Source organism: Tetrao urogallus (assembly GCF_951394365.1).
Source record: "Tetrao urogallus genome assembly, chromosome: 7".
Lineage (NCBI taxonomy): Eukaryota > Metazoa > Chordata > Aves > Galliformes > Phasianidae > Tetrao > Tetrao urogallus.
This window is the reverse complement of record NC_136820.1, coordinates 10,687,092-10,707,446: the sequence shown is the minus strand read 5'-3', so window position 1 is coordinate 10,707,446 and position 20,355 is coordinate 10,687,092. Positions and strand designations below refer to the sequence as shown.

Here is a 20,355-nt window from a genome sequence, read left to right as displayed (position 1 = left end):
TGTAATCATACAGCAGCATAGATAGCTGCTTCTCAGACACAAGTTTGAAAATGGGTTTTCAAAGTTAGATGCAGTCAGGGAAAAGGAAGGATAGTAAGCTTGCTTTAAGTGTTCAGAAAAAGAAATGTTCTGAACTGCTCAAGTTCTTTACTCTCATTTTCAATTAGACAGACACCTTTTAATCATCCAACCAGCCAACCCCCACTCTCCACCCATACAAAACTCAGACACCAAAGCATGTTGTATGCAGCACCTCTTTTATAGGAGCCTTTGTTACAAAAATACTAAATCCTGGAGGGAGACTCGTTGGTAAAAAAATAAATATCAGGAGCTTGTATGAAAACAGCCAAGCAAATTCCAATACAGTCATATTTTAAATATAATTTCTTCTGTCTCTGGGGCACTGGAAATTATTATAGGAATAATGCTCTCAGTCATCTACACTGAGTGATGCAAACCTATTAACATCACGTAAACGCTGAGTTTCAGACACAGCACACCTGACAGCCTTTGTCTTTTTAGATGCTTTTTTCTTTTTGCAGGACTCAGATTTGGCCTCTGTTTTCTTCTGAAATAAGTCTGGAGATACAGTTGATACGACTACATTCAACAGAACCTGATAAAGCTCAGTCATTTTTGCAGAAGAACTGAACAGATTTTCCACTGAAGGTGTTGACTTAAGCTCTTGATACAGTCCGTGCACGAGGGTCCCACTATAGAGCCTGCTCAAAGGAAGGAGAGAATTCTCATTTGCTATCATACCTCAGCAGAAGTACAAAAACATGCAGCGTAGTGGCGAGAACAAACCAAACACCCCAACCACGTCTTAACTACATACAACAGCGGGCCCCTAAGAAATATTCTAAGTAGACTTTTCTCTGTATTCTCACCTTTAAAGAAAGGAGTCCAAACTGCTAAAATTGGCCAAAGCAGTTTATGACGCAGACATTAAAGCAACATGTGAAAGCACTTCAGAGGGAGCTTATGTGGAAAGCAGATCTCTGAAATGTCCTTACCTAGCTAAGTCTGGCTCAGGGAGAGGACTGCAGAGTAGCTGGTTGAGATACAATCCCACCTCAAGACAGCACTGCCACTGGCAAAAGCCATGTGCAGCATCTAAATCAAAGTCTTTATTTTGCAGTTTCTCTTCCTTCCATTTTAGAAATTCGTTAAAAGCAATTCTGTTGTCTTCTGGGTGGAGAACTGTGAGATCTAGGTTATGGATAGAAAATGACAGACAAATAAATATCCTTCTGTCAACACACAGTAAGTATCTGCAATGTATAGGGCCTACAAACTACCAGTGTTTAGTTGTATTTCTGGAAGCCTACCTAAATGTCTCAACATTAAGACGTACAGTGGAGAAAAAATGTGAGTATCATTATCCATATGAATCTGAAATGATGAAAAGAGTAATTCTGTCAAGTACTTTCCCAGTTCTGGGAGTGAATCCATTTGAGAAGATTACCATCTCACTCCACCCCACTCAAGAAGCAGGTGGCAGTCATTTTCAAGCAGCTTTTGTAGTTCAGAGCCTAAATCAACAGAATAACCCTGGCATGCATCATCTTTGGCATCATATCAAGGACTCTTCCTAAGAAAATGCCACCTTACCCCTAACACGTAGAAATATTACTGAAAGTACTCACCTGTGAGTAAGTACTCACAGAAACTGTGATTTCTGCATCCGAAATTGTATCCTCTGGAGACATACCTGGCTCATTTGTTATCCTCTGCAGTTCTCCAGCTACTATCATTAGAAGTAGAGCCTTTAAGTGATGCAAGTTCACTTTAGGTTCCGAACAACGCGTCCAGTAACAGGTTACAGCAACAGGGAGCTGTAAGTGGGCAGGGACAGATTCTAGCAAACTCATTTTTACTCCTAAAGTCTCCAGCAGAAGTAGCTGACGGTGTGACATTGGCACCTGAAAATAAGCAAAAGATCTTGAAGGAAAAAAAACAGACTTTATTTGTTGCGAGTCATTTCCAGAAGGCAGGTAAGATAATTTAAACTAGCAAATACTTTGTGGTTTTAATTAAAATAAAAAGTTAAGTGTCACAGATACTCTGAACAGGAAGTATTTTTGAAACACCACTTAAAAAGGCAATTTTCACAATTGCCTGAGGTCAGCTGGATTTTAACAGGCTTCAGTGTCTCCTGCAAATCAGGTGATTTACATTACATTCCTATGCAAAAGTTGACTTTGAAAATTCAGCAGGTGTAACATATTGAAGTTCCCTTGGTATGGCAAACATGTCTGTGTAAATTCATGTCTTCAAAAAGTGGTCCTTTTTTGTGAGCTGTAATGGTGATGCTTGTTCTTGGTATGGCAAAAACACACCTGTTACCACAGCTGTACACAGCTTACCTTTCTCATTTGCAATATGTGAGCTCATAGCACATTCCTTCTTTGCTGTGCTATTTAAAACACAGCACTACAAACTGTCTACATGCAGTGCTCACTGTGGAACTGGACCAAGGTGCTCAACTGCAACATGAGTGTTTTGCACATCTGGATTGGGATGGTTGTGCTTATTGCAAAGCAGCAATCCCACAAACAGAAGGTAAATTGAAGCCAATTTTGCCAAGAGTACTCTGAATACAGAGGAACACATCTTATAACTTGTTGAATTGGTAGTTTGTATATATTTAGTGAGGAGAGTTGTTATAATAACCAAAACTCAAATTCAGTAAGGTATACAGTGCAAGACCACATTTAGGTATCATTAACGTTTCTCAGAGTCCCAAACCACACACTTCACAGATATTTGCATGCTACTCATTCAAAATAACAATAAACCTGTACCACAACAGGGACTGGCAAGGTTCACAGCCACCACCTGCTGATGACAACACACAAATGTGCTACTGTGGATCTGATGCCAGTGGGCAGAGCACATGGAATAGGTTCCCCAAGTAGGTGGTTGAGCCATGGATGTGTTTAAAAACCATCAGAATGTGGTGCTCAGGGACATGACTGAGTGGAGGGTTGTTAGGGTAGTATGGTTAGGTTGTGGTTGGACTTGAACTTTAAGGTCTTTTCCAACCTGAGCAATTCTATGATTCTATGTGTAGTATGAAAGGCACTGATTGTATTTCCAAAAGTTTCAAAAACAGGTATGAACCCCGGGTGTTTCCCATTCCAAGGCATAGTCTCAACCATAAGAAACCATGAGAATTTAAATATACCACATTGCTAATGCTGACTAGAACTAACCTAGTACAAACTTCCTTTGATTACAAGTTGTATTTTTCAGGTGCTGTTCTGCTTGGCAAGGAGCAGGGAAGCACGCATAGCAGGAGGAACTGCTGGATAGCTGCAGGTTTACAGATGAAGTAATAATGCTGATTTTTAGTAAAAAAGCATTTAACTTTGCTCTGAAATATCCGTAACTTGATCAAATGCAAGTTAAATTTAGTAGCGTTGAACTTTTCTAAACCTTTCTAAATTTCACAGAACTGTGAGTCCTTCCCTAAATGACAAAAGCAAATATTAGTTTAACATTATAGGAAGGATGGGAGGAGGGCTTACACGGGATGATTTAGCAATGCTATCCATGCACGCTGTCAGCCGGTTATGCAATTTGGCTTGTGCCCTTGGTAGAGTGGGGAGTGAAGAAATGTGCTTAGCTCCTCAGCCCTCAGAAGCAGGACTGTGTATAGCCGAGCATCTGCTCACTGAAGCCGCTGGGTTCGCCAATCACCTTCAGTGCCCCGCTGTCAAACACCGCACCTCCTAAGCGCGTGCCACGCTGCTAACCTGCTGCGACGAGCACTTACCTGCACTAGCTCGTCTAGAGAGAAGCCATCATCGCCAAAAGGCGCGGGGAGGCTCGCCGCTTGGACAGAAGTCTTTTTAATTGACTTCTGCACTCGGTCGAACTCGCAGACGGCCGGCAGCGTGCCGCTCCGTGCCTCACGCCGCGCGTCGGTGCCGGGAGCCGCGTGCAGCAGCAGCAGGCCGTACAGAACCCGCCGGATGGGCAGCGCGGCGCTATGCGCGCTGGGCCGCCGCATGTCCTCCACCTGGACGTGGAGGAAGGTGCTCCTCAGAGTCAGGACGTTTGCGACGAGCGGAGCCAGCTCGCCTCTGGCCAAGGCGCCCAGCAGCCACGGCGGCAGCCCCGAGGACTCGGCCTCCTCGCAGCGGTAGCGGCCCTCCGCGAAGAACTCCTCGAGGTTCACGTCGGACGGCGCGTAGTCCCGCAGGGCCTGGCGCAGCAGCTCCCTCACCGCGTCCCTCCGCCGCCCGCCCACGTGCTTCAGCACGGCGTCCGCCGCCTCCTCGGGCCCCGCGAAGCCCGCCAGCCAGCCGAGCAGCCCCCGCGCGCGGCCGTGCTTCCCGGGCAGCCGCACCCTGCCGAAGAAGCCCTCGAACGCCGCCGCGTCCACGTAGTCGTTGCCGCTTACGACGGCGAACAGCGGCAGCGCGCTGCTCCTCAGCCGCCCGAAGTGCCGGCAGAAGCTCTCCGCCTCGAAGCGCCGCGCGGGGATGTAGCGGCCCGAACGCTCGGCGCGGACGTCCCGCCAGCGGAAGGCGCTCAGCGGGAGGTATCCGCCCGCCAGCGGGAAGATGAAGAAGTCGCTGTCGAGGGACAGCACGGGGCAGCCCCAGCGGTTGGCCAGAGCCGCGACCTCGCGATCGGCCTCGGCCCAGCACTGCACGAAGGGAACCGCTGCCCGGCGCAGCGCCTGCACGAAGGCGTGGCGCGCCAGCAGCGGCAGCGCGCGGCCGCCCTCCCCGCGGGACAGCCCGTGGGCCGCGCGCAGGCGCTCGGCGGCGCGCTCCCGCAGCGTGCCCAGCTTCCTGTCGGCCGCCCCGCGCCCGCCGTCCAGCACCACGAAGGCGGCCACGGCGCAGGAGCGCAGAACAGCGAAGAACTCGTCCGCGGCCGCCACGAACGGGCCGTAATCGCCGCCGCGGCGGAAATCGGCGGCGGAGGCGAAGAAGAGGTGGTAGTAGAGGCTGCTGCCGTCGATCACCAGCTTGGTGTCCCGCACGCGCAGCTCCGCGAAGAACGAACCGCGCTCCTCCACGAAGCCCGTCAGCCCCGGGACGCCCATGGCGGCGGCGGCGGAAGCGGCCCTCCGGCCGGGCTCAGCGCGCACGCGCAGCGTCGCCTTGACAACGGCGCCGCTCGGGCCCCGCGGGCTGAGCTGCGGGCTGGGGCTGGAGGGCGGCATCGGGGCTGCTGGCAGGTAACCGCCCAGCTACACGCGGCAGGGTGCCGAGCGGACGAGGGGGGGAATGGCTTTAAGCTGAAAGAGGTCTGTGTCGTTGTTAAGGTGGTCTGTAGTAAGTAAAGTTTGGCTGCGTTTCGCCACAAAGTCGCGCTCCTTGGGGCAGCGTGCCAGCAGCTCAGCAGGTGGGTGTTGAAATAGGTTGGTGCACATTTGGTTCCTGTTAAAAAAAAAAAAAGGTTTCAAACTCATAATCTTCATTTAAGCTCCCTGTTTGTAGGAAAGCAATCCCTTGGCACCAGAAGTTACACGGTTGGTAAAATAAAGCTTTTTTTGCTTCTCTTTTCCAAACGAAACAAAGCATTTTCATATGCAGTGCTGATGAGACAGCAGTAATAGCTGTGCTGATGAACGGGTATTAGGACGTTTCTTTGCACTTGAGGATCCTTTGAAACAAATAATGCAAATAAAAAAGCAAAGTAACAATACCAGTATTGTTTTGGTATGTAAGGAGAAGCATCTGCTCCTTGTCGTTTGGAATGAGGAAGGAAAAGAAAACAAAGTCAGTCCAAAAGCATTTTCAGTCATAGCAAGCCAAAGTAACAGCAAAAGTTTGCTTCTGCGCTCTCTGCATTTGCAGAATTAGGACCTCAGGCAGACAAGAACTCAAGAACTGCAAAACAAAGCTAAACTATTGGAAAGGTGGATTGCAATCAAATTATTCTAGCAAAAGAGAAAGGAAGAACTTTTGGCAGAAGTGAGTGTTGTTAAAAATCCTGTAGGTTTGTGGTTAGCCAGGAAGCTTTGGTTTGCAGAAGCTGGTAGCAGTCAGTCACTCATGTAAGTGCTGACAGATGGCAGAAAGATGGTGGAAGTTGAAGGGCAAATGAAAGAGTAAACAGCTTTCTAGTTAAGATTAGTATATTAACAAATCTTTTTCTTTCTGTCTCAAGGATTTCCTCTGAACATCTGTAGAGGAGTGAAAGGATTTGAAAACTGCATTCTAAAGAAATTTGGGTAGTTTCTGTTACACGGAGCAATGCTGAAATTTCAAGAAACTGCTAAGCATGTCAGCGTTTCCAGCTCTAATTCTGCTTGCTCAGATGCTGCTATCGCAAGGAGATACACTATTCAGAGGAAACTTGGCAACGGGAGCTTTGGAAGCGTGTATCTGGTTTCTGACAAGAAAGCAAAACAAGGAGATGAATTGTAAGTAATCCCTTTACATACTTGGAAAAAAAAAATGGTTTGGACCATAATTCTTGCATTTTAGATGTTTCTTTATATCGATTTGTTTCTAGTCTTAAGTTTGGTGTTATGTTGCAGCATTTACTGTTCAACTGTAGTGAGGACAGAAGAGCAGACTTTATGCTGACTCTTTGTTTAAAATAGTTTATGAGATAAGGAGGATGTCAGGGGAAGTTCTTTGCAGAGACAGTGGTGAGGTGCTGGAACAGCTGCCCAGAGGGGTTGTGGATGCCCCTCCCTGGAGGTGTTCAAGGCCAGGTTGGATGGGGCCCTGGGCAGCCTGGTCTGGTATTAAATGTGGAAGCTGGTGGCCCTGCCTGTGGTGGGGGGGTTGGAGATTCATGATCCTTGAGGTCCCTTCCCTGGCCATTCTGTGTGATAAATCTGTGTCATTGTGCTTGTATCTAACTTCTGTTTATTACATAAGACAGAGGAGAGGTGAGTGGAAAATCTCTGACCCTTCTCTCCATAGTGATAGTTAGTTTACTTAAAGCTGTGCAACAACTGATTTAAACAAGAAAATAGCTTATTCCTAATGTCATACCTTGGACAAGTTACTAATGTAGAATGCAGACTGTGAAGGACCTGATATTTATCCAGAACTGAGGTAGATTTCTTCAATGTCCTAACAAGAAGCAGGGCGTGGATGTATGCCAGTTTTCACAAATTTGTGTTCTTTGTAGCGAATTTTTTTCATTAAAGACTTAAAGATTGTAATTTATAAACTGTGAGTAATTATATAACTATGTATTATATAATTGGTGTGAGTGTAATGCAGGTGTGTGGTTTATATTTGGAGGCCTTGCGTTTAATAAGTAAATCCTGTTCTGCAAGTTAATAAAAATGCTTACGAAAATGCTGGACATTTCATTTCCTGCTCATCCTTCTTCATCAAGATGATACCTCTGTTTTTAAAAATGTGGAGGATGAGAATCCTTATTCTACTAAGTCGTGCTGCAACAGTGTCTAGCTCTGTAATGGTTCATTCAGCGCTCATTAAAGCAGTGACGTTTTAAACATGAGCAAGAAAATGTCAGAATTTCTGAACGTAGAAATAGATTTCCCTCTTTACTTCTGATGTTTTCTTATTTACTTTTAGCAAATGCTTGGTGACACCCAATTGGAATTCAGGAATTATTTCATGCCCCTGTAAGGACTGACGCTGTTACTGAGGTGTCAAAAAAGAAACGCTGCAGTACTGATCTTTGTCTTAATAACTGAGTTGTGTAAATGAAACTTCAGAAGGAGTAGTTACAGAAATTCCAGTAAACAGCATGTGCATTTGCTGTATGCCTTACTGATAGCATTATTTTTCTTAATTGCCAACAAATCTTGATTTTTGTACCTGTCTGAAGGTAGGCAGGTCTCATCAGTTTGACTGATAATCCGCTTAGGATTCTGAAGCCATAAAAGAGAGATGAACATTTTCAGGAAGCTGGGTGCCTGGATGTCATTGGACTTCATTGTACAGAAATGTTTGTGTATTGGTTTGAGACTTCCAACAAATGAAATTAGAATGTGAATATCTCTGTTTTAATCCAGGAAATTTGTGAAGCTTTTTGTTCAAGGTGTGAAAAATCCAGTCAATGTAGTTGACAGCCAGAAATACATTCTTCCTTTAAATCTGGGGGTCTGCTGGTCTTTTCTGATGGATGTGTCGATGAGCACTAGCATGATAAAAAGAACATTTTATTTATTTATTTAGTGCTTCAGTTGTGGTGATAATGACAAGGCATCCTTGGCAATGCTGCTGTGATAAATGCGTGTCCATGACGTGGTTCTTTCACTTGTTGCCCTTCAACATGAATTTGCAGGTTCTCAGCTCCTTGGATCGGGGTTGAAGGCCGCTAAGTTCTTTGATTTTTCTGGCTGGGTTTTAGATCTCTCATGGCTCTATCTGTGGTTTGATTGGTTTATTTTTTTTTAGATGAAAACTTTGAAAATAGTAGTAGAAACAATTTATGAATTTTATTTTCCTGTTGGCATCCTTTACCATGCAGATAGGATGACTCCCTCGGCTTGTGTGACCGTTCAGAATTTGACTGAGTGTGGTTGAATTCAGAATATTACCAGAATATCGAGCTCTGGGTCCTCAGTTTCTTCCTCCTTTTCCCCCCTTCCTTTTCCCCCCTTCCTTTTCCCCCCTTCCTTTTCCCCCCTTCCTTTTCCCCCCTTCCCGCTACAGAACAAACTGCCAAACCTCAAAACTCCGGGAATGTGTATTTTGCCTTTAAGCAGTTATTACCTCTATTTTTTTTTCCTTCAGTTTTTTTTTCTTTGAAAACTTAAATTCTTAATGATGGTTTTTTAGACAAACATTTACTGCTTCAGCATTTCATGCCTGTGTTTGAGGCTGTCAGTCCTCAGCCATCCCCAGGCCAGGCTGTGAGTATCAAAAACCGTATTCTTTTTTGCTGTTGTTGTTTGTGAGTCTTTATGTTGTTTGTGAGTTTTTATGACTGCACGAGTATTTAACTATCTGAAGCGCTGATATTATTATGCAGTTCACCATTTTATCACTAGGGGATACTCGTGTATCACCGTTTTTCTCTGTTCCTCTGAGCAATGGATGTAAGTCGAAGAGCAGATTGCCCCAACTTTCTGTCATTTCTGTGCTAAAAGATGACAAAAATAGAGGCCCCAGTGATGTGAAAGCTCGAGCTTTAGAGTTTAGGTACTTTCTTCTCTTTAATTAACCCTATCCATTGTTTAAAGTGATAAAATACGCTGCTTACTGCTTGTTAGATTTTCCTTTGAGAAATACGTATGTTTTCAGATGAAAAATTGTGGGTTTTTTTCATCATGTTTCATACTCATTTAGAGTAATACATGTCAGAGTGTATTATGTTTATTACCTGTTTAAAAAAAAAAAATATATATATATATATATTTTAGAGATCTGAAAGTGCTTTGGCAGAAAAAGGGGAATTGAGATACTTAAGTCCCAAGTGACCTCAACAGAATTAGATTTCTGTTTTTATTGTTTCAGAGATGGTTCAGAACGTACCAAGAAAAATGTTTATGTACACACAGCTGACTTGCTGAGCTCTTGTGTGATACATGTGAGTTGTGTCTTGTGCAGATGACACGGATAGGAAGTACTGCTACTGTGGTGGTGTATGTAGCTCTTGTACTACGCACTGCTCTGAAGCATTCCCTTGTATGACTCATTCTTTCCTCTTTAACCTCCTAATTTGTATAGTTTGTAACTTGTAATTTTTTATAGCCTCTTATGTTTATGGTGCAGTGTGCTTTCTTTTTGACTAGATGACTCCGAAAACCTTTATCATTTTCATTTTGCCATGCCCTGTTTAAACTAGAAAATTATATGTTAGTGTAAACAGCTGTCAGTTACATACATAGCTAAGCACCCGAATGTCTCAGCTAGGGAAAATTTTTACTCATACAACACATTTTCTAATGTTGATGAGCTCCATTTTCCTTTAGACAGTAAATTGTTTCTAGTTGTCATATAATCTTAAAAACACTGTCACAGGATTGCTCTCATTTACTTAGCTTCTCTGCCTATACAACTTGTTTTTTCTCCTTTCCCAAGTAGTGTTGTCCGAAATGAAGGAGGAAACCAGGCTAGTGATTAGTACTCTGGGTTGAGATGGTGCCCCATGGAGTTATTTCAGACTAGCCATCGGCTTTAGGGATCACGCTTACCTCTTGTCAGATCTGCTTTGTGTAGATACGGAACAAATAACTCTCTTGAGTTTGATAATAATCTCATAAAAAGAAAAACACAGGTTCTTGTGTTTAGATATTTGGCTAGGGAATGTGATTTTTGTCCCCTTGCTTGTGTAGCCAGTTAGGTCATCTGCTCTCCATCTCCAAGAGCTTTTGATTCTGTTGAATGATTCTCATCAGTTATTATAGAGGGTTACACATCTCAAAGACAGAAATTCCTGCAACCTAGGAAACTGAACAGCAGGCAAGAGAATAAAATAATAGCTTCATAAAGACAAAGGCCTTAACCAGGAGAAGACTTCTTTATGAAAGAGTGTTTCTTCTGTACTAGACAACTTGTGCATGGGAGATATCATAGATTTCCTTGTGTTTGGGAAGAAGCTACGGTTAGAGTTTTTATCGTCTTAGACCACAAATTCAGGTAGGCACAAGAGATATTTATAGGAAACAAGCTTCTTAGTTCCAGTTTAAACAGAATGGCTTGTTTTCTGTATTATTTGATATTTTCACCGTTAGATATTTGCAAATCTTTTGATTCTGTACATTCATTAAAAGTGAGATTTAATTGCCTAATATTGACACTACCCTTTTGTTCTACTACTCTCTAAAATGAGCTTTGATAAATCTGTATTTCAAATTGCAAACTGATTTAGGTGATATGTAACTGAAGTTCAGGTAAGGATTGCATCCTCCTGCAAATATTTGCTTTGTTTTTTAATCTTTTTCCAGGGTTTGAACTGATTTTAGGCATGGTAGATGGGAATGCAAATGACTGGTTGCCTATTAGTGGAGTTTTTTATTTTTTTACAGGCTCTGGTGTTGACTCTTTTAGAAAGAAAAAATGGTAGCTTTAATAAGGGTAAAAATGACTTCTGTATAAGTTTTTTTTCCCCCTTTTTTTATTTTCTAGAAGTTGCATTAGAAATGAAGTTGGGCCTATGCCTTTCTTTAAGTAGCAAGGGAGAAATAGTGCTACACAGTCACTTTTCCAGACCTACGTAAACCTGCTGTGGAAAACTGTCTATTAAGAATGATTCTTGGCATATATGTGGCACCTTTTCCATTCTGGGACCTCAGAGCACTTTTCAGAGCTGTGAAATATTTTTACCCAGTTTGTAGATGGGCAAGAAACAGAAAGGTTAAATAGTTTGCATGTATTCATGCAGGGAGATGGTGATAGGCCTGGGAAATAACTGGACCCTATTTGCTGTGTCATTTGTTGGTGTTTTGAAGATCCTGCTACTATTTAGCAAGATTAACTGCACTGTAGATGCATAACCCTTGTCAAGAGCTCAATGTAATGAGGGCCAGTTCTACAGTTTGGATGGAACCTGTCTGTATATGGCAGAAAGGAAGCCTGGTTTCCTACAGTCTTGCATCCTATGTCCCCTTGTCCTGCTACAAGAAGCCCCACTCTTTCACTGCACCGTTATAACTACACTCAATTTCCTGGAATGTCCTCTGTTTTCACTGCTCAAATTTCTTCCTTCCCTCTAATATTCCTCTAGTACTGTAGATAGTATTTGTATTTTCTTTCTGTATGACCTAATTAGTGGCTAGGGAAGCAGCCCGTTGAGATGTGGTTGTGAAGATTTGCACAGCTGAGGTGACTGTGCTATGCACAGTGCCATTTGGCAGCTCAAACAGTGTAGAACTGACATCCAAGGGTCACTAATTGAAAATTCTTGCGCTTCCTACTTAGAGCATTATGTAATTGCTTGAAATTGCTGTTCTTCTGACAGGTTTGATTGAAACTGCACAGTACGTCTGCAAGTGGAGTAGTGGTTGGTAGTTGGTCAGTTCTTTCCTTTGTATAGAATGTTAAAAATATTCCATTACATTTTATCACCACGTGACAGATGGCAGCAGAGGGGCAGCCTGACAAAATGGTGTCTGACATGGAAGTGCGCATGAAGCAAAGATGTGGAACTGAGTTCCTCCATATGGAAATTAATATGGACATTCATTGGCACTTGCTGAGTATTTGAGGAGACCAACCAGTGGATGTGAGCACAGTGAGCTGGGTGGTGTGTCTCACCAGTGGTGACAGTGACATGAATGCAGATTTTGGGTGGCCGTGCAGATTTTGATGAGCCTGGCATGCAGGTTCTTGTTCATTGCTGGCAAAAATGCATAGTTAATGGTGTTGACTACATTGAAAAATGCAGTTTTGTAGCTGAGAATTTGCTCTATCAAATAGTGTTATTGTGCTCTTTGTATCTATCATAGTTGCCATGATAATAAGTACAAAGTTTTGGAGCAACCTACATACTTTGAATTAATCTCCAACTTGCCAGTTTACTTGATTTTTGTTTTCTGTGTTCAGTTCTTTGTCAGCATGTAATAGGTAAATGCTTTTAGCATTTTTTTACCTAATTTGCTAGGAAGCTCAAGTCGCTTGTATGTCCAACTACAACACCAATTTTATTGGCAAAGCTTTTCAATATTGTTTCTAAGAAAGAGTTTGCATGAGTTTTTTTTAAACAAAGAGTCAGTATGGTTTTGAATTTTCTTGAATATTCAGAAAAAAAATTACTTAAAATTTACAAATTGACTTCAGAGTGCAGAGCATTTTGTTTCTCTTGTGGCTTCTTAACTGGCATGTGATTTTTTGCAAAAGTGCTTCTCAGTTTTTTGAGGTGCTTGCCTTTGTTTCTGGCCAACATGGTAATAATACTCCTGCAGTCACTTTTATGCTCGTCCCCCTGAGTGGTTACTCACAACAGGTAATTATGATTAAACACAATCCCTTTTTGTAACAGAGATTTACAATAGCCCGAAGGACAGTGCTGCCCATACAGATACGAATCTCCTGATCAACTGCGTGAATTGGAGCTCTGGGTTAAGTTTCACTTGCTCATAGCCCTGCATAGGCAAGCAGATGAAGTAGGCGGATGGGGACTTCTGACTCATCCATATTCATCAGGTTCTTACAGGTGCCCTTGGTGGAAAGCACACAGGGATGTGCCAAGCTCCCCGGACTGCTCCTGCAGGTGGTAGTCGTGGGGTGTCAGCCGGCTTCTGCGCCTGCCTTGCATAATGCCATTAATCCAGGCTCGCACTAGGATTCCTTGGAAACTTAGCTGAATAATTTATCACATGGCTTTCAATTATTTATGAATTCTTATTACAAATGAAATAAAATCTAAAGGCGGAAGAGTTTTGTAACTCATGAATATCCAAGTGACAGCCAGCAGATTGCTTTGTCGCTAAATCCCTGTTTGCTGCCCCTTTGCTTCTCTGAAGGCATTCCAAGGGAACGCCCGTTTGAAACCAAACTGATTAAAACAATAACAAATGACTCCCTCGCAGTCACTGTGTGCTTGTTCATCTAATCGTGCTGTTGGCCTTTTCTTGACTCCCTCATTTAGTAAGAAAAGGAAGTTAAAATCCTTCAGGTCATTTTAGGTGTTTGAAGAGATATTTGTGATCTCCTTGGAAACTGAGCAAAGATGCAGTTCATAGAAGACCTTCCCTGTCATCGTTTTATTTTATGTAAGCTTTTCTCAGTGAGCTGCTTCTGCTTATTTTAGCCAGGTGTGCCTCTGCTGCTGGATGTAAGGCTTGGAGCACCATGTGTCACTGCTTAGTTGCAAAACCGTCCTCAGCCCCAGATGAGAGGTAACACCGTGACATGGACAGGGACTTCTTGCTGATCTAGCTAGGGTAGCTGAAGAAGTTGCCCTTCACAAGCTTTCCACTCAAGTGGCTAAGCCTGATTTTCATATTCTGTGAGAAATGCTAGGGGAGTCAAGACCTAGATAAATGTCTGAGTCCTTACAGAAACCTCCTGATGTTAGCTTCTGCTCTTGAGTTTTAGTTTAACAGTGTACCTGCAAATGGATATTGAGTTTACTCTATATACCACCCCCACAAAGCTGAGCTCCTGCAGGTTCCCGCAACTCACTAGGTTGTGATCTTGTGTGCAGGCAGCAAGCAGGGCTGGTGGTTGACTTAATTCTTTTTCGTAACGTTTACAAGCAGTATTTTCAGCACTGAGCACAGAGTTGTGCTTAAGGCATTGTTGGTGAATTATTGGTGCTTTGAGGTGCACAGCACAGACAGAATGTAATGATTTTGTAATTAAGTAAATGTGCCTTGAGGTCACCACTGCCTGATTCATTTTATTGAAACCGATGTTCAATTTTTATGCTGTTGTAAGCTAATTTAGTAAGAAAATGGAGAGTTATAGTATATTACTTCAGGCCAAAATTGTGACCACCTTCCTCAAAGATTCTGTGTGGTTTTGCAGTATTTGTATATAGCTGCCTATTGTAGCTCACTGTACATAGGTCTTTCCAAAAGTAGTGCATTCAATTTATTTCCATGGAAACTACAACAGATGAAAGAGTACAATAACACTGTTGGATAGAGGAAATTCTCAGCTATGCAGTGCTATTTTTCAACATGGTCACTACCATTAGCTGTGCAGTTTCACCAAAGATGAACAAGAGAGGCTGCATGCTGTGCTCATCAGAATCTTCCTCAGCAGAGGTGACCAATCCTCTGTCACCACTGCTGAAACGCATCACTCACCACCTCACTGTGCTCACATCCACTGTTTGGTTTCCATTAGCCTTCAGCAAGCATTGATGAATGTTAATGAGCACCATTTTTTCTGCATGAAGGAATTCAGTTTGCACCTTTGCTTCATCTGCACTTCTGCATTAGACACCATTCTGCCAGACTGCCGCTCTACATGTCTGCAATATGTAACAAAATATTGGTTGAAAGGTTCATTCTCGACTGCCATACCACCCAACATCTACCTCTGATGTTGGGGGCCAACATGATAAAACAGGAGGTACTACTTTTGGAGCAGCCCTTGTCAACAAGGTATTTTCTCTGAAGTGTGCATCAAGGATATTGTGTTTCTTCCATGCAGAACTAGTTCTCAGTTGCATTCAGCACATTGTAATGAGAAAACAATTGCCATGAGTGAAATGAAATCTGGATTTATTGACAATTAGTGTATTTTTCTTTCATTTTTATCCTGTGTTTTGTTACTGTTGTTCTGCTTGTGTGACACGTTAGTAAATATAAATCCAAAGTTTCTTTTGCCTACTTGATGTGTCCTTCATGCATTCTGAAATACCATTTCAGTGTTGATGGTTATTTACTTTTGTTTTGCACATAATTCATGGATTTCTAAGACCACAATATCATACTCTGAAAAGCATTAAAAGATTTTTATCTTGCAATAAATGTATACACAATTAATTTCTTCAGTTAGTATTGCTTGATCTGCTTTGTCTATGCTTGTAGACTTCTCAGTAATAAGCTTTTATAGAGCTGTAAGCTGTCCTTTTATCTCTCCCTACTCACTCCCCCTACCCCACCTTCTCTGCTTTTTTTTTTTTGTACTATGGATAATTCAATGCATATCAGAAATAAACGCTGAAGGAATTGCCTGCTGGAAAGAGACATGTAGGAAGAATGAGTTTTCTCATTAAAGTTGAAGCAATTAGTATTTAAATTACGTATGGGAAATAGTTTCACAGGAGAAACAATACTGCTGACATAAATATCCTTGCAACATTGAAGGGAACGTAATTCTGCTTACAAATATGTTTATGCTCAGTAAAGGACCAATTATGTTTTACACTAGAAAATGTTTTAATTTGAATTTCTATAGAATAAATTCTTACCCTGATTGTCAGTGTGTCTGGTTTTCCTTTGCCACTTCCCTCTCCCAAATCGTCTGTTTTCTGTAAACTGATGCATATAGATGAGGTGATATGTGGGTGATATGTGGTGATATGTGAATTCACACTAGTTTTAGCATAATCAGAATTCTTTATGGCTTATGCTATAGCAAATGAGTTCAGGTTGAAGAAATATGTGTGTAACTTGTTAACTGAGAGATGTTTAATCCCATTATAATGTTTGAATACACAAAAAGCTGCTTCCAAACTTTATTTTGGTAATAATAGCTGCTTCTTCTGGAAGGGGATATTAATTAGCAGAGCTCAGTTAAAAATCAGATTTATCAAGTGTGTGTAAAGAAAAATGCCTACTTCAGATGATTTGGTGTTTGCTGGAATTAAATCTGCAAAAGATATAAAGGATAACTAGAGTATTTAGTTCTTGTCTTGTTCCATCTAGAATCTGAAAATCCATCTAGATTAGTAACAGCATGACATTTAACTACATTCTTAAACACGAGGCTGTAGAAAAAAGGATGAATGAACAGTAGATGGTGATAACGCAACACACAGATTTATTATTATTTAATAATAAAAGAAAACAAAACACAACAAAAACCAACTCTAGAAACAAGGTATTTAGTTTATACCCCATAACGTCTCTAATAAGTTTCCTGAGAAGACAGAAATGGAAAATGAATCATCTACTTCACTTGTGAAATGTCATCACCATAGAATCACAGAATGGTTTGGGTTGGAAGGACCTTAAAGCCCACCCAGCCACAATCCCCTGCCATGGGCAGGGCTGCCACCCAGCAGCTCAGCTGCGCAGGGCCCCATCCAACCTGGCCTTGAGTGCCTCCAGGGATGGAGCACCACAGCTTCTCTGGGCAGCTGTGCCCGGGCCTCACTACTGTCTGAGTAAGAATTTCCCCCTAATACCAGACCTAAATTTCCCCTCCTTTAGTTTAAAACCATTCCTCCTTATTCTATCACTACATGCCTGTGTAAAAAGTTGATTCCCCCTCCTGTTTTCAAGCTCCCTGCAAGTACTGGAGGGCAGTAGTCTTCTCCAAGCTGAGTAAATCCAGCACCCTCAGCGTTTCTTCATGAGAGAGGTGCTCCAGCTCTCTCGTCAGCATCTGAAGACACTTAAGCGTTGTTAAATTCTTTAAGATCTTGAGATCTTGACAAATAAGGGAGCTTGGCAGTCACCAACAACATGACATTTAATGAGAGCAAGTGTTGAATTCTGCACCTGAGGTGGGTTAACCCTGGATATACAGATAGACTTAGGGACGAGACGCAGGGAAGCAACTGAGGTCCATGTGTTTGCTCAGCGCAGAGCGGAGGAGCTGAGGGCAGGCCTCATGGCGGCTGCAGCTCCTCACAGGGAGTGAAGGGGCAGCGCTGAGCTCTGCTCTGTGTGACAGCGACCAGACACAAGAGAATGGAGCTGTGTCAGGAGAGGGACAGCTGGGGGTGAGGGACAGGTGCTGTGCCAGAGGGTGGTGGGCATGGAACAGCCTGCCCAGGGCACTGGACAAGGCCCTGAGTGCCGGAGCTCAGAGAGCGTTTGGACAGTGCTCTCAGACATTGGGTTTGGGTTTTGGGTGTTCCTGTGTGGAACCAGGGCTTGGACTCCATGGTCCATTCCAACTTGGGATATTCTGTCTTTTCTATGTGTATTCAGAAACCAAAATAATGTTTAATCCATCTAGGGATATTATGGTGCTCATACAGTGTTTGAATTCTTAGTAGTTAACTTAGGGATTAGTTCTTCATGCTGCTTGCTTCGCAATGTTCATGAACAACAAGAATGAGCTATTTTGGGGGCTAGTGAAAAAAACAGTTGTTGATGAAATGATGGGTTTATGGCTTTACTAATAATCTTGGCTATGGGCATAACAAAAGAAGCCCAGCATTTGATTTATGAAGTTGTGCTGCAGTGCTTAGGTTTGAAATTGGTTTGTGGGTTGACTAATATATCAGTAATGGCCAGGGGAACAATAAAAGGAGCCTGGCATTTGATATAAGAAGCTGTGTAGTAATACTTAAGTTTGAAATGTTTTGACTAATGTGTAGACATATATAAACATGTAAGTCAGAATAGCAAACAGCATACCTCATTTGTTTTTCAGTGACTTTGCACCTGCTTGATTTTCCCAGATGCCAAGTGCTGTTAACATCCTATAAGAGTTTCTTTCCCTAAATAAAATCAAGTATTCTTTCCAAGTAGAGCTGATTTGTATATGACTTTTTGTATTTTATAATTTCACCAGTTTCTTTCTTCCTCAGTGGAAGAATGACTGTCTTTACATTATCTGACCATAGAGATACTGGTGCTCCAAATATAGCTAATAAAAAATGTAAAGATTGATTGTTTTGATTTTTGATACTGAGCTGTAAACAGCAAGAAATGCAGTCACTGAGAGCATGGAGAGAAATCTGTTAAGACTGTTAGTAAAAGCATTGCTGTATGTATTCTGTGTAGGATAAGATGATGGATAGTGGATGTAGACCAACCTAAATGAAGATTCCAGATAGTAGGATGTCATATAAAATCAGTAATTGTTAATTGCAGGCAAAACCTTAGTGTATTAAGTGCAAAAATGAGAGGTCTGAAAGGAAATGTGGGAACTGGAACACCTGACAGTGGACAAGCAACTTTATGTGTGGAGCTCCTCAAATGCAAAGGACAATGTCAAACCAAAGGGAACTTGTGATATCTGCATGTAAAATGTACAGAAAAGAGAGCTTAAGCTGGAGACAGGACATTGTATCAAAAGTTACATTCCAGTGATGCAATATTTTCAATGGGGCAGTTATCAATAGAAATCTAAAATTGCTAATGGCTGTAGCAGGTAAATCTCATTGACTGTACACTATTCTAATAAAGCAACAGACTGAGAAGCTGTAATGATGGGTGACTTCATTTTATCTGTACGCAGATGGTATCCTTATTACTGAACTAATAGTAGTCAGGCACTGGTACAGTCTGCCCAGAGAGGTGGTAGATTCACCAAAGTGTTCAAGAAATGTGTAGATGTAGAACTTAGATGTATGGTTCAGTAGGCAATAGTGATGGTAGGTGGATGGTTGGACTAGATGATCTTAGCAGTATTTTCCACTCTTAATGAACCTATGATTCTATGAATTTCCCAAACAAGGTGGAAGCAGTTGTGCAGACAGGACTTGAGACTGAGGGTTGTACCCTGTTGTTTGCTTTGGTCCCTATTTGTAATACCATGCCTTCTCAATTTGCTGTTTAATAAATAATATTCAAGAAATTGTTAATTGCATAGACTGTCCCTTAATTTTAATGTTTATGGCCAACTTCATATCCAATTACAGATCCAGTACAAGGTAGTACTTATAGACTTGCACATGGTCCTAGCACTGAAGAGTTATCAGCATGAAGAGGTAGTTTTACAAAAATCAAAGTGGATGGAAATGCTGTGTACAAGTATGAATTGTTCCACAACTCTCCATATTGAAGTTGGGGTGATTCTAGAAATATTAACAATATGGAATAATGAATTTCCAGCTTTGCACACTGATTATGTGCTAGCAGGTCTTGCTAATCTCTGGGTGCAATTAATTGAACGACTGCCTTCATGAAATGAAATTTCTATTTCATTAAAACCTTCAAATTTGGATCATTTATTCCTAGAGCACACCCGCTCTGTGGTAGTTTATTAAACATTCTTACTCTCGACATTAAAGGAGTTGTATTTCTCATACTTCGTTATCAGCAAGCAAATGTACCTAGTCAATAATTCATGTTGCAGTTCCCTCAATAAGTGAAGTGCCTTTTGGGATAGGCTGTCGTTTTTTAAAAATTGCTTCTGATCCAGTAAGCCAAATTATATAATAATAAAGCATGCCATCAATGTAAACAAATACCAGATGGACTGTAAAACATTTAATTTTAGGTCGGTGCAAATAGACTGAAATAAACACTGCTGTGGCATATTGTCAGTCACTAGTAAAGCTCAAAAAAAGGTTTTCCACTGGGTGTCCGTATCCTCAAGGATTCCTACTTCGTGCTTATTTTCTCTTGTTTTAAATCTTGCTCTATTTCTCCCCATTTGCTGCCCATTACTGCACTTGGAGACATGGTGTGCTGGCCTGGCTGCATTTCAAAGTGTGACAGTGCAAGCCAGGAAGTTTTGCTGAGAAGAGCCAGGTGGTGTTCCTGGGGATGTCCTGTGATCCTGAAGACAGTGGAGATGGGACAGCTGCTTTCTGCATTGTGGGGAGTGGGCTCATCTCTGTTGTTTTTTCCCCACCTCAGGGAATAACACTGCTGTTATCAGTACCACATCCTCTAGGGTGGATGCAAACAGTGACAGGTGCTTTTTACTCTTTAGCTGTGAGTTTATTCACTACAAGGCTCCTTCAGTTGCAGTCAGTTCCAGATCAAGTTCAGTGTCTTCGCGCCATTAAATTGCAAGGATAGGTCTTATTTACATTTAAAATATGATGACTGTTATTTAATATTGATCTTTAAGATATCTGCTAGCCCTTCTGTTACTAAGTAGTTGATGTGTGATTACCGTGTTATATCGGATATCCTTGTGTCTA

At 42.0% G+C, this 20,355-nt stretch overlaps 2 protein-coding genes across 2 annotated transcripts in view; one reads left to right on the top strand and one right to left on the bottom strand.

The window, feature by feature from the left end:
* Nucleotides 1-430: 430 nt before the first annotated feature.
* Nucleotides 431-5,065, bottom strand: ASTE1 (asteroid homolog 1; the record flags this gene model as incomplete). Its single annotated transcript, XM_079538503.1, has 4 exons — nt 431-722; nt 1,017-1,212; nt 1,715-1,925; nt 3,782-5,065. The coding sequence occupies 4 exons, from the start codon at nt 5,063-5,065 to the stop codon at nt 431-433; spliced, it is 1,983 nt and encodes a 660-aa protein (XP_079394629.1).
* Nucleotides 5,066-6,221: 1,156 nt separating this feature from the next.
* The window catches only part of NEK11 (NIMA related kinase 11), a gene marked incomplete at both ends in the record, with an annotated part of 83,177 nt that continues 69,043 nt past the window's right edge, over nt 6,222-20,355 (top strand). Inside the window, one exon of the mRNA XM_079538461.1 lies at nt 6,222-6,391. Within this exon, the coding sequence (XP_079394587.1) occupies nt 6,222-6,391 (170 nt within the window). The remainder of the gene's footprint in view (nt 6,392-20,355) is intronic.